Source organism: Anguilla anguilla, chromosome 4 (genome assembly GCF_013347855.1).
Source record: "Anguilla anguilla isolate fAngAng1 chromosome 4, fAngAng1.pri, whole genome shotgun sequence".
Classification (NCBI taxonomy): Eukaryota; Metazoa; Chordata; class Actinopteri; order Anguilliformes; family Anguillidae; genus Anguilla; species Anguilla anguilla.
The window spans coordinates 22565417-22580898 of NC_049204.1; the positions used below are offsets into that span (position 1 = coordinate 22565417).

Sequence of the window (15482 nt, forward strand, 5' to 3'; positions counted from 1 at the left end):
CCATCAATGGTGGCATAGGACAGAACGACATAATCTGTAAAGAAAATGCACAAACATTTCAAAAGTTTGGATTAATCCCAAATATCGTAATTTTCTTTTTTTTTTTTTTAAACTGAAGTGTGTGAAAATACAATGTCAGTGTTCATAATCCATCCATCTAAGTCCTGGCATATTTCATACAAAAAAATAAAAAATCTGGAAACTGTAGCCTCTTAACGGCACAAACTTTTATTTTTGTAGTTTTATTGATTTTCCACAACATGTACAGCAGATTTGGAAATTTTCACAATCTAACAGTTTGACACCATTTTTTTCCTTCTTGTCATAGTGTAAACTACTGCATAAGTAACTTTATTTTCATGTATACACTATAGACCCGCAAAAGTAAAACAAATAAAAAATGTACAAAAACCCAGAAAACATATCTTGCAGTGCAATGTCCAAGTGGATGCACATGAAAACAAAATTTGATCATAAATTCAAAAACAAACACTTAAAACAAACAGGGTCATTTTCACTGGTATACACAGGGAAAAAAAACCATAAAACAGACCAGTGCCTTGCAAGAGGTTGTAAAGCAGCAGTAACAAATAGTAGTAAGACTAGACAGAACACTTGTATTTCATATAAGTGGTTACACCGTTTGATTTTTAAGGATTTATTCATTTTGGTCCAGCTCAGAACATTGTCAGATCCGAATACAGAGTACTACTGTATTGCCTGCTACTGTCAAGTAAGCACAAAAAGACGCTTATGCCATCATGGAATTTGGGTAAACTGGCGTACTAAAGCCCACACTGTCAAACCAAAATGCACTATTTCCTTCAGAATGAATTTAAAATGTTACATTTTTCCATTCATTTTTGCCGCAGCCACACTGATTATTGTTTGTATGAAAATCATGAAACCTGCCTGAATTTGTTTCTCAAAGTCACAAAAAACTGATGCTGTGTTCATTATGCTGTGTAAATTTTGGCTTGGATAATATTGAATATTGAACCAGACCTTAGACTGAAGAAAACTGAAATTACTCTTCAGCACAGAGATGCCAGTCTTGCTTTAGTGTTTTGATATTGCGTTTTTCTTCAATAGAAGAAAAACTTTGAAGGTGTTTTACAAGAATTAAATGAATATGTGTGGTTGAGTGAGAAATGAGGTATTTATTATTTCATTATTAAATATTTATTCAGTTCCAGTGACCTAAAAGCCACTCCAATGGTAGCCATAAAGTCCCTGCTATTAAAAAAAGATCACAAATAAAAAACCACTGGAAAAGCACACAGGCCAAAAAATATGAACATAACACAGACACTGTTCCATGCCTAAAGCAAACCTTGTGAACATTATAGAAAAAGAGCCTCATTTGTCTCCTTTCTTCCTTCCCCAAAATGAAAATCACCATAAAACACACAAAATGTTCACAGCTGCTATCAACAACCTCTTTTACATTTTAAATGACTCTAATTTCATATATTGCTTTGTACTAAGGTGACACAATCATTCACAAGCAAGACTAAAATGAATGCAGAGAAAATAAGTATTTTTTTTAGAAGTATATTTTAGTTTAATTTCCATATTTTGCTTTTCTTTTTGCAAGCCTGGAGGAATCATTACAGCACAATTCACACAAACAAAAGACTAAAACCTATTTACAATCAGTATTTACAGAAAGGAAGACCATTCTGGGGGACAGGAGGGGGGTGGATGCATGATGTTTACAACAGTTTGTTGTAAAAGAAACCTGCGGATTAACTGGGAGGAGGGAGAAATTGGTCACAAGGCATGCTTACAGATACGCGTAACTTCCAGTAAAGCAGCGAACGTCCTCACTAATGCATAAAGCTGTCCCTTTACAAAGATAACGATATTTATAATCAGACCACTAGTTCATTTCTCAGAATCACACTGCCATGCTAATTCGCTTACAATATTACTTCTCTCTCTGAAATGCAAGACATGCTCTCAATAAAATAATTCCAAAAAGCCACATCAGGAAATTTTTTGCCATTTCATCCTTTCCAGTTGTATTAGTCCACAGAAGATTCCATATATAAATCACATGCACAAATAATTAAGATGAATCACTTTCCTCATAGTCGACTTCCTGGCGTAAGTAAGTTTTTGGAAAGCCCTACCTTTGGCGACACTCAATCCTGTATCACTGAGACATTCTCATTTGGAGTCACGGTGTGTAGCATGACTGCAGAATTTTACACAAGAAGAGGACACTGAGAAAACAAAGTGCTTGTTGGCTGCTAACATTTGGAACCTACAAGACCAAAACCTACCCGTAACCATTGTATCAAAGTCACTGTAAGCTACCAATCAGTCCTACCAGACAGTTCATAAATTCCACACTTCAGTACACGCTCCTGTTGCAGACAGAACTGTGATTGGCACCTGTGCTTTCATCACACTCAAAGCCCAGTCGATAGCAAAATAATCTAAGGGACACGTCTGGCTGCTACAGTGGACAACAACTGACTTAGCTTTAGCCACATCACAAGCAAATCCTTCAAATAAGGACAATTACAATGCAAATGCTTCATTAGTATATTGCACTGCCTTTGGAGTTCAGTAAAAAAAAAACAACCACCTTCTATGCCCAGTGATTTATTTATTAAAATATTTGGGGGAAGGGGGGTATTGTGCCTGAACAGTCCTTGTCATTAGCGCCAGGTTTTCTGTCATTGTCAAGTCGTTATTTTCAACCGTAGTCTTTCACTCCGTTCCCTGATGTACTCACTTCTTTCAAACCTAGGTTCACTGCATGGGAATCCGGAACAGCATTCACAGGCATACTTCACAGACAGAAGATCTACCGCTAACTCCTATGAATGGCCTTATGCACAGAATGGGTGGAACGAAAACAGCAACGTCATCCCAGCAGCAGCAGAACAAATGCGTTATTTATACCACAGAATATGACACTCAAATAATAAATAAATACAGAATAATAAATAACAATGTGTAAATTGTGTGTGTATGTTTTTAGAAGATTGGCAGAGTTATACCTTAAGTTATTCTCTCTTCATATTTGTAGTTCATTGCTAATATGCTTTCTTTCATGCTTTTAATTCTAACATCTATGCAACTGAGCAGGGCCACTGTATATAAAGATGAAATTGTTTCAATATTTCTGTATTACTGAAAGAAAAACCAACAAACAAACAAAAATAATATACTGACCTCTGCAGTAACGTTGTGTCTGCTGCGTTTGTGATACAATGACTACAAATTTACCATTCTTGTTAAGGATATGATTTTTGTTAGTGTTTGAGTATGTGTCATACAGTATACATAGTGTCCGAATTGGTTTGTACATGCCTTAACATATTTATAGTGCCAATTACTTAAGGGTGGTACTAGAATCTTCAGCAGCAAATGTTAAGAATCGTTTGTTTTAACTTAGGGCAGGCTACTGAAGATTTCATCCCATCTGCGACAAACAGAAAAATGATTCATTTCAGGGGGACTGACTGTGTGACAATTCCCTTTAAAAATAAACTTAGATACTTCTAAGAAATAGGCCTCTTATTTTGTACAGATCTTTTAAAGTTATCTAGATATTTTAAAATGCATTTTCAAAAACATATATCTATAGATATAATATACTGCACATTCTTTATATACACATTTAAAAACAAAAAATAAGGACATATTTATCATATCTACCAGTTATTGTGGTTAAAGATCACTGCTTTCTTCCGACAGTTTGTTCATAGAATACACGAAAGCATGAAAAAAATGATTGTGAAAACAAACTTTCAAGATTACACAGAAAATGAAGGCAATCAATTGATTAGATGCAGGCAGATTTGGGGTTCTAGAAGAGACAAGGATGAAAAAGGAGCTACATTGGCAATATAAAACACATCTACATGTACCTATTTCACACCGTGGGGAATAAGACTTGCACACAACCAGTTTGGGTTGTCTGGGTTTTGGAAAACAAACGAACTCTGTCCCAATTGCTTGCCTTGTTTAAAAAATAGATTAAATATGGCGTTTCCAGTTTCAGACACAGACTGACTACAAGCTAAAACTACTGGTGGACCCTGAAGAAAAGACGTCAAAATCCCCTCAGCTTTAAGACCACAGTGGGGAAGGAGGGAGGCGGCCAGAGGACACTGAACAGGGGGAGGGGGGAGGAGCCTAGTTTTGCCTGCCCCACCCACCCATAACAGGTGGTGGTGTCAAGGGTCAGACAGCGCGGGTGAGGGATGATTGGGGGGTAGGGCAGGGCGGGGGGGCTTTAGCAAGCACAGTCCTGGTGAGGGGCCGCCGGCTGCTCGGTGAGCTGGGGCCCCTGCTTGGCCCCCGTGACGGCGGGGTCTGCAGCATCCAGACTCTCAGACATCTTCTCGCAGATAATGTCCACCAGACGCTCGAACGTCTGCTTCACGTTGATGTTGTCCTTAGCGCTAGCCTCGAAGAACTCGAAGCCTGTCGAAAGCCCAGTGAAACCACAGAAAGCCATTAGACAGGACACACAACAACCTGTCACTTTCTCCAGCATATTTCTTAGTATTCATCATCTTTAGTAAAACTGCACTATAGCAAGCTTTTTGCTGTGGCATATCGCAACATTTGCCAAGGTATACTCTTGTTGTTCAAAGGCCATTTAATAAATTATTCAGCAAATATAACCTCACCTGTGGCTACACCATGTGGTTACACCACATACTCGACCTTACCAGCAGAGAATATATCTGTGAATCTCATCCAGGAGGAAGTGGAAGTGTTTCTAATGCGCCCATGTGGAATAGTTCCGTTACACTCACCAAGATGTTCAGAAAGCTGCCTGCCTCTATCTCCTGCAACCACCCTCTCATCTTCCATGTCACACTTGTTTCCCACCAGCAGCACTTGTGCATTGTCCCAGGAGTACGTCTTGATCTGAGTGGACCTGCAGCAAACACACAAAGAGTACGACACCTAAGCAAAGCTAAGCCCTATAAGGCTACGGCAGTCCATCCACACCTTTAGCTATCCTTAGGAATGAACTAGCATTTCCACTCAAAGAAGTTCCTGTAATACATGTTGGGGGATTTTCATATTTTCTTGTAAATTTCACCAATGATAAGCAACTTTTAAAAAATTTAATTTCATTTAACACCCGTTAAACAGTACCAGCTCTCGTTGCTGTCTAAAAACAGCGTGGCAACAATCGTTGTGACGTCAGCATGTTCCCGTTCACGGGTCACCTACCAGTCCTGCACGGCGTTGAAGGACTCCTCGTTAGTGATGTCATACATGAGGATGAAGCCCATGGCTCCCCTGTAGTAGGCGGTGGTGATGGTTCTGTAACGCTCCTGACCGGCCGTGTCCTGCAGAGACAGGGCAACAGCAGGACTAAAAAGACAAGCACGCCCAGTAGCCGTATAAAACCAACACTAATGCCAATCTCACCCATTTCCCTCTACAGACCTACAAAAGTTTTTATCAGTTACACACAACTGTCCGTTGCATTTGTAAGCAGTGCAATCACGGGTCAGCATAGCTCTACGGGATTCTCTGCATTCTGAATATGCGCTCCTAACACTGGTGCCCTTATGCAAAAATAATGCAGACAGATTCAGTTCAGTGACGTGGCTTGGCAGACATTTGGCTGATACTGGCAGTCTTGCGCTGTCGGACTGCCTGATTAAGTTACCAGCTAAGCTCTAATGAATGCTCAGAGAATTAAGCTTTGCCGTACTGATGCTCAGCACTGCCTTCTCTGAAAGGCGACTTGTAATAACATCCTGTAACATCACTGCAGGGTTACACAGGTTTAAAGTATTCTCATGTTCAGGACATGCCAGTTCATCACATCTCTATTCAGGAACATTTTAAATGCTCAGAATAATGTACAATAAAAAGCTGTTGATTTTCAAATATATACCTAGGTATGAAGGCATATGAATGTATACGGGACATGATTTTCTATGGCTTCACATGCTTCACGTAATGTGTGTACAAGCATTCTGTACAGTTATAGTACATCCCCTATAGCAATACACTAAAGGTCCTTGCTAAGCTGACTGCAGGGTGTGGAGTGTACAGTGTAGTGGGGGATGGGCTGCTCGGTGGGGGGTGTATCCACAGGGAAAATGTGTGGAGTGGGGGGAGGGGAACTACCCACTCTGGCTGAACCCTCCTTCTGATAGCGTACGCAGCTTGCTAGCCGTCCTCTAGCCGCCAGCTGCTGCAGCGTGTATGCTTACGAGTCTGAGCGAGGGCTTATGGGCCACTTGTGCTCAGAATGCGGACACTGGGGTAATGTGAAGCGAAGGCCCTTGCTCACCAGGACCAATAGTGTGCCCATTATAGCATTCTGTGCGATGACATCACTTTGTGGTTGCGGACACTCATGCAGCATGGGATGTTGCATTTCAGATCAGCCCTAACACAGAGAGTGCTGCTCGTGACTCCTGCTACCAGTTTAAATTCTCCTCCCTCCCTGGATCTGAGTACAGCCTGAAGCCTCTTTAATTGTAGGGTTAACAAAACATAGCAAAATGTTGAAAACAATGTATAATCCAGCAGTCCGGGCAAAACACCAGGTTGCATTTCAGAACATGAAAGAGTAACAATATAGGTAGTGTGTGAATTAAAGCAAATCCACAAGATATGGAAATGGTTGTCGGCAGTCCAGGTTTTCATTGGTCGATAAATCATCCACAGACTCAGCACAGTTTAAATTAAACCAGCATAGGGAGTAGCAAAAAGCCAAGCACATTTCTGAATGATACAAATATTCTATTAATATTCTGGTGCTGGCACCAAGCTAAGAAAGTTGATGGCAGAAAGCTCCATTTTAAATCACAACAAATTAATTAAAAAAAAAAAACATTTTAAAGTAAATGTACCATCTCGGAATTAGGCAAAAAAATGGTTTGAGTACACAAATATGATACATTCTCCAAGCCCTGGCCTATCAAACCAAACATTGCTTTCATTGGCCTACAACAATATCATATTTTACCTTTATTTATCACACAAAACTAGTGAAGTGAAATATGCATGTTTAAATGGTTAACTGTTTAAATTTTCCTCATCACAATGACATCATTTATAACCACTGGCAGCCATTATGTTCTTCGTCAATGCTGTTCATTGCTGTTATTCCATTTTCTCATGTAAAACCATGACTCGTCTGAAATACCGCAAGAAACTATTTATGCTTGCAGTAATAAACACGGTGTTAACTAAATGTGTTAAACACGTACACTATGCTCAAAATAAAATGGCTCCCAGATCATCTCCATCAACAATATCTAATCAGTGCTGAGTAGCTGGAGCTACTTTCGTTAAGTCCCTTAACACTGGAAATTTTGAGCATAGTAGGCTAGATCAGGGGTGTGCAACCATATCTGAACTGCAATTCTGCTCTTAATTTTAAATCAGCCCGATCACTTTCTCGATCTAAATCGTTTTTATAAATGCGTGTGCCACAGCTGCAGATTGTACCAGCACTGATGACTACAGTCTTCTACACATGCGAAATAATAGCAGATGCAATAACAGCAGAATAACTGGGAGTGGTGCACCCCCTGAGCTGGACAACCTCTGAAAACAGGGTCTCACTCACCCAGATCTGCAGCTTAATCCTCTTGTCGTTCCTGTAGATGGTCTTGACCTTGAAGTCGATGCCAACCGTGCTGACGAAGGCCGGGGTGAAGGAGTCGTCGGCGTAGCGGAACAGGAAGCTGGTCTTGCCCACGCTGCTGTTGCCGATAATCAGGATCTTGAACATGTAGTCAAAGTTCTGGTCAGAGGACTCCTTCTGCCCATAGCGTGCATCAGTAGCTGAAGCCATCTGACAGAGCAGCAAATGAGAAAGTTTAGAGTCTTGCATTTGAGTTTATTTATGTCTGATCTAGACTGCAGATAGTGAAGTCCTCAATCTGTCAAGAAGAGTTTTATTCCACCAAAAAAAGGAGAGAATTTCAGTTTTATTCTGCCAAATACTACAGCCAAATCTTATTGAATAATTCACAAAATAACATACAACGTTTATATAGTAAACATTATATAATAATGTGTATTGCATAGTGTGCTTGTAGAGAATTTCAGCCCTGGTTCTCGTGGAATCTTGGTGTCATAACATTTATTACCCAGCAGCTTGCTCATAGGAGGATGGAATATATGTAACTCAAAGTTGGTTCATACTGAGAAACTAAAAGATAATTATCTTCTCCATTTAGGAAATTCACCATTTCAAATAAGATAAACTCATTCAAAAGTACTCATCATAACGCCTATCATGTTAATAAAATAACGGACTAGTGAAACATAAGGCATATGATGAGAGTCGGCTTGGTCTCATGGTTGAGAGCCAGTCATGCACAGTGCCAAGAACCTGGACATTAGTGATTACACAGCAGGGAAGGCCTGCAGCAGCCAGAGCCAAACTCAGCTCGAGCGGGTACTAAAAAAAGGAGCGAATCGATCAAAAGAGCAATTCATCAGTCCGCACAGAGCCCGTAGAATTAATCAATGAGACACAGCTCTTGTACATCAATAAACCAGGGGCACTCAAGAGGGACATCTCTTCAAACACTCCTTCATCATTTTCCCCCCAAACAGGCTCTTCCCTTATTTAACACAATGGATCAGTTATGCTACACAGTGGAGTAAAAGTGATCAGTGATTTCCATGAAAGACAAGTTAATACTCACTTGATGGAAATCGGAGCCTTTACTTAACACAATCGTTATCCTCTCACCTCAGACCTATTTAAATTAGCTTTGGCGCGGTGCCACCAACCACTGCATCACTAACGAGTTAGCTATTTACGGTACTTGATTTGGTTTCCAAATCTTCCGTTTGAGCAGCTCACAATCTAATTAATCATACTCCTTGCTATACCGACTGCAAGACTCCATATTTTTAATTCAATATTTTGTTATAACATATTTATTGAATATATTCATAAAATATTTATGTATTTAACAGTAATTGTCCTAAAAAATATATCTATTACTACATTTCCTGAGAGACTAAGAAATAGCTGCCTTTTTTGTGACTTAAGAAAGTTGGTGTTATTCAGTCAATAATTGTCCTTTGAATGAAACAGAAATAGTTTTTTTTACTGCAGCCTGGTGAATTAGTTTGGTGATTACCAGACTATGCATGCGAGGGAAAAACAGTCAAAGAACAAATGTTGACTGAACCCAGGCCTAATTCTTTTAACCTCTATATATTTTTTTTACCAGTTTCACAGATGGGTAAACACAGAGTTCCAGGGTACTGTCACAGACACCAACATGTTATTTCAGTAAGGCAGAGAAGCATACCACAGAAGTACACAGAATATAATTTCATGCCAACAACTGTTTCTTTTCTGCACTGAACACTGTGTGATTCCTTTAGAAAGCAGTTGAAACAGTGGGAAAAAATCTATTCAAATCCAAATAAACAAAGAAAACTTGAAAAGAATATCTAGGGTCATTTGATCTTACATCTGTGGGAACACAAATATCGTGATTCTCCTTCATGCAGAAACAAAAACAAGCAATTTCAGTGCAACAACCATAATGGGTGAGAACACTGACCTACTGTACGGGTGACAAAAATGAAGCAGTAAGAACAATGAATACGGCAACCGTCAACCATACTGGGCATGACTAAGAACCATGAGCAATGACAGGCAGCTTGCACACATGGACCATCAGATCCAGTCTGAAAGCCTGGCTATCAGCAGAGCCACCAACGAACAGCGTTGGATTTGATTAGATCTGGAGTACAGGGTAGGCTTCTGAAACGTACTGACTGATGCAGCTCCACCTGAATGTCCTTTGTGGCACACCATGGCTTGCGTTACAGGCAGACTAGACTACACCTGTTTTAAGAGTCGAGGCACGCTTGCTCTGGCGGTGATGGGATTCCACGTGTGAACAAGATGCAAGAAGAAATGTTCAAGAGGAACTGAAGCGATTGCGAAACACCAAATGGGGATGACAAGACAGACCTGCAGTGACTTTCATTCTAGGCAGTACAGACAGATGTGAAAAACAACCCCAGAGGGAAACAAATGAACGAAAGGCAGCCCAGTCTTCAGAGGGGAACAGCTGGGTAAATATTAAGCCAGGTTCCACTTCAATAATGCATTGTTTAAGGTGTACCCTAAGTGATCTAAGATATTTCTTTATAGAATGACTGAAGGGCAGAGGAAGTAACCCAGAATGAAAGCTCCCACCCTCAAAATGACTCAGATACAGATGCCCACCCCCCACCCCCCAAATGTGTATATAAGGCCCAATCTTCAAACAGTAAAGCAAATGAAGAGACATATCAGTCGCCTATAAATGACATTTGCATCTGTCCACTTTTTCCATAAGAAAATATGGTTCCTTTTACCCACAAGAGTAGTTGCACAAGTGGAGAATGTGTGATATGACATCACAGTACATGAGCGTGCAGTGCAATGAGTCAGACCAATGAGACAGTTAGATCAGCCAATGGAAAAACCCGTTATGATGACAGGTAAGCTTGTGACAATATTGGGTGACCTAATAAAGCACCTTTCTCACAGCTACTCCCCACACTGTCTGCTACAAGACAAAACCATGCTCATAAATGATCAGACTGACTCATCTTCACTACTTCATTAAAGCATAGCTCAACCATGCTTCTTATAATTCTTGTAATATATCCACACAAACTTTCTCAGCTGGTTTCGGGGGGAAACTGACAAGTGCTTTCTCTCCCACGTCCATTTGTCCTGCAAAACTCTTGAGATACTTAATGTTATTTTAAAATAAAACTGGCTTTAGCCATTTATATTAATATCTTTCTTTAATTTTCCATTTGCTTTATTTCTCACATTTTTTGATTTTTTTTATAGAAATGACAACTGTACCATGCTTGCATGTCATTGTTTGCCACTGGGACACACACAGGCGGCACTACAGCTGTGCACTGCCTGAAACTTGCTTGGCATCTGGTAAGTACTTTCCACACTGTAAGCCACACTGCACACTGCAGTAGACTCTTAAATAAGTGTAAGGAATACTGTGACCTGAGCTCACCTTACCCCAGCTGACTGATGTCCATTGGACTGCATGCAGGCCACACCCTGCACTTTAACTAGAAATGTCTTGGGTTTCAGGCTTTGTAGAAAGGAGTAAGTATCTAAATGGCGGTTCAAGCAGCAGTCACAAATAAGGCACGGTCACAAATTTGTCATTGTTGTTATTTTCTGTCGATACTGGTTGACTTTTGAGAAAAAACTGAAATTAAAGGTCAACAAGGGCAGAATAATGTCAAATATCCTTGAACTTTAATTGCAAGAGGAAAATTTGTTTGACATTTTGCCAGGGTATATTAAGCCAATATTTAAATAAAAGTTTAAAGCATATTTAATTAGTCTATTTTGACACAATTTAATCAAATAAAGCAACTGTTTTACATCTATCAACAGAGCTATTAAAAATTCTTCCTTGTAGCCAACTTGTTTCTGCAGTTTAATGTTGCTTTCATTTTGAATGTTTTTTACATAGATCCAATGTAGATGCACAAAGAGGGAAATCACAATCACAGAGACAAGGGCTGCATATGGATCTATGAATTTTGATTTGATATTTAACTTTAAAATAAAAAAAAATAGAATACAAAAAAGAAAATATATTTCTTTGTTTAACCATAGTTGTGTTTAACAGTCGTCCTTAACCGGTTTTGTTTGCGCTTTTATCTTTTGAAAATAAAGCCTTGAAAACATCTATTGGTATTTACTTAACTCTACAGGGATGGTGTAAAAATATCCCGCACAGTTCATGCAGCAGGCAGATCAACAAAAACATGCTGGTGTAGAGCCAGCAAAAACAGCAGGGAATGTATTTAGTGAAGACAAAGTACATTGTGTAAGAGTGCCTGTATACAGCAAATATTAGATGACCTGGTTTCAAACAAGCCACAGCTCGCAGATTTAAGCAGAAAGACAATATTACTGTCCTCATCCCTTACACTGTACTGCAGAAGTGATTAAGGAGATGACTGCAAACCCCAATTACCTGAAACTTCTGTCAAGCAGACTTTACCCAAGTCTTACCTTTAGCATTTTTGGTTTTAACTCTTAGTGCTTCCTTTTGTCCTTAACTCTCTTATGCAGTATGGCACAAATGTCACAATGGCACAAATGTCACAATAACAACAGTATCTCTAATAATAATATGATGCTACCAAAGACAATTTGACATCACTGAAGTGCATCTTACATGCAATCTGTAAACTCTAATGGTGTTTGCTTACCATGTGAAATGCACTTTTGTAAGTTGTATTGCCTAAAAGCATCTGCCAAATGTTTACATTGTAAATTTAATTGCTGGATGTTTACTGTGTCCACACAAAAGCTTACGGCAATGTGGGGATGATTGTGATGCAGTATATTATTATAGGGTCTATTGTGGTGCTATGTATGTTAACTATTTTCCCAATTTTGTATTCTCATAAATACACCTGAACCCTCATAGACTTCATGTTGTCCTCCACAAAACACATTACAGATGTGTAGCATGAAGCTGCTATTAAAAGACCAGTTTCAAAGAAATAAAGAAAAGCAAAGAATCCCAGTGGAATCCTAAGTATCATTTCATACACTATACCTAAATAATACATGTTTCGTACATTAATATTTATGCAGAAGAAACCAATCCTACATGTAGAACATTATTTTGTCATACCAAATCACATGATTTACATCTCATTAAAGTTTATATTGCATACCATTTTATGCATTGCACATATTAATGTACAATGAATAGCATTTTGCTGAACAGAAATATAAAATTGCTAGTTCCTATAGGTGGGGCGGATCTACAGAATCTGCATGGCAATGCCACGCTGCAAACAAACGCATTTTTGCAGCGCAACATGCCGACACAAAAATGCTCCAGCGGTTCATTTAGCCTTATCCTGTTCATCCCTATTTGATTACACATTACAGAAGCAATCAAGCTATAGCTAAACTAAGCTAAATTTTGGGCAGTTTTTCTGAGCCAATTTCATTACAGGAAGAATACGTTCCGAAAAGCTTGCCACTGTCTATGTGAGGGATAGCAATTACAGGAGTGTGTGTGTATGTGGGGGGGTGCATTAGAGGGATGGGGGTGTTTTAGATTTGCGAAGATGGGGAAAAAAATCTGCTGCAGTAAGCCTGGCTTGGGGATGCATGCAAATCTAATGGATATTGCGGTCCATACTGACAGGAGAGCACTATTAAACCATTAAACATTGAAGAGGCTCTGTCACTTTTTTCCATAGCTACTGCCCCCTGTTATTCTTTCAATGCTTTTATTTCCAAAGTCATTTGTCTGCACAGGGCTTTACAGTAGGAAACATTGCAATTCATCTCTCAACGATAATAAAGCACCCTTACCATGCATAGCCTGTGTTTGAAATAATGACTTGCAAGGATATGGGTAGTCATCAAGGAGGACTGAGTGGTTTTTCACACTGAAGAGGAGCTAAAATGTTTACTGGAATACTAGTTTCTTTGCTGAATGCTATCAGTAACATTAATAAATATGCCTTAACTGATCCAATGTATCTACTGTATGTATAATATTATACAAATGTAGGCAGCCATGATAGGCCTGGTTCAACAGGAGAGCAGACGTCTGTCTAAATTCGACGTATTGGCAGATGCACGTTATGCTTCTCATGGCGTGTAATGAAACAGTGGGCTGGTGAACTTTAACCAAATAAAAACGGACTACTGTATTACAATTACATTTATAGGCTACCGAAAAAAGCAGTGTCAACAGAGCTGTTCCACCCAAACAGGCAAGGAAGACAGCCCTAAAATCCCTTAATGATTCTCGCTCAGGTTTGGCCCACGACAAAGCGGAGCTTAAAGGTGCATTTAACGGACAGAAAAAAGGATGGTCCATAATGAAACTTTTAAATACATTTGTAACACTACAACCATAGATAAACACTTAAAAGGTTTAAAATGATAGAATGTGTAGCATACTCAGAAGAGTCTATAATTGTTCATAGGACCTGTCCGGTGTCCTTTTGTATTCTTTTGAGTAGCCCATCTACCCATAAATAGACACGAGTTTTTTGTTTTTTTTACAACAGCATCGTGTTCCTCCATTTCCAACGTATTCACCGCGTTGTGGATAAGCTACATATTGCCGTTTCCATCGCGCAGACAGTCATTTATTCAGAGATTACGCCAAATGTCTACAATAGACTCAACCCATCAAGTCGCAATGAGAACAATATTTTGCTATTTTTTCTGATTATGTTTACAATTGTGAAAATCATTTTGATCCCCTAAATGAACGGAGTAGCAAGATGTCGCGGAACGTATGGGCTAGCCTGATGGATATTACTTTCAGGTCTCAATAGAGTAACGCTACATTCAAGATGCGCGCTCCGAACGCTGCTGTAACATACCGTGCGAAAATAATACGCAAACCTGCCGCACGAAAAAAAACAAAATATTTTTTGTAAGTATATCTAGTTATTGCTGCTCCTCGCCGAAGCATCCGATGTCAAATGAAGGTTATTCTTTCCTTATTACATGAAACAAACGTCCTCCAATAATACCGCTGGTGTTATTGTAAATTCAACAACACCTTCATAATAACCGTTTTGAAAATACAGCCATCTTCTTACCGTTTAATGTCAATTTTAATTGCAGTTTCTATTGCTTCGATGCAGCACTTCGTCTTGCACCTGCAGAAGCACGAACGTCACTTGATTAGGCTACAAGAGGCGGGCTTCTGATGCAGCTGGAGGTTGATTGATACCTTAGAACACTAATCCGGACTGCGCTCTCACGCAAATCTTAAAATATTCATTACGTGTTAAACCAAACGTCATTCATTATTGATTCCGCCATCTGAGCTTCTCCATCATTTATGAGGAAAGCAGTCTTTTAAAAATACTTAATAAACAGACTACCATGTGTTTTTAATGATTGTAGCACTGTAATAATCTGTCGTTGTTCTTGCAAGACAACTGAAAACAGACGCAGACTAATTATCGTATGTCAGTTTAGGTCCAAGCGAAGCAACTCAACCATAGTGTTTAAATAGTTAACGAAATATTATATCGATAGCTAAATATGGCATCAAAGAAATAAACGCGTTGTCATTGGTATGATAATGGCTACATCAAAAAATAAGGATAATCATGAAGCAAAGGTGATATTAGTGGTAATGTTGTTGACGTTGTTGTTATGATGATGATGCTGGTGATGAAGGTTATTATTATTAGTCGTCGTAGTAGTCGTATTAGGAGTAGAAGTAGTATAAGTAGTAGTAGGTAATGACAATATGTCAATATTTACTTCCTGGAAAAATGATGATTTAATTTCTTTAAGCGAGCGATAATTATAATGATTAATTTTGTGAATCAGCCTGAACAGAAAATGATAATGGTGTATAATAAAATTAATTCCTTATCTTCAGTCATAGTGGCCTATTCGTCTTTCCAATATTCACATAATATTACTAATGGAATACGTATTAACGCCCCCAAAC

The 15482-nt window shown here is 39.1% G+C and overlaps 1 protein-coding gene across 1 annotated transcript; it reads right to left on the reverse strand.

Moving 5' to 3' along the window:
• Positions 1-200: 200 nt before the first annotated feature.
• On the reverse strand, positions 201-14771 carry LOC118224636 (ras-related protein Rab-3A-like). Its single transcript, XM_035412217.1, has 5 exons — positions 14614-14771; positions 7577-7804; positions 5212-5330; positions 4785-4909; positions 201-4446 (listed from the first exon to the last, which is right to left on the reverse strand). Exons 2-5 carry the CDS (start codon positions 7802-7804, stop codon positions 4256-4258), a joined length of 663 nt encoding a protein of 220 aa, XP_035268108.1. The 5' UTR covers positions 14614-14771; the 3' UTR covers positions 201-4255.
• Between the last annotated feature and the right edge of the window lie 711 nt (positions 14772-15482).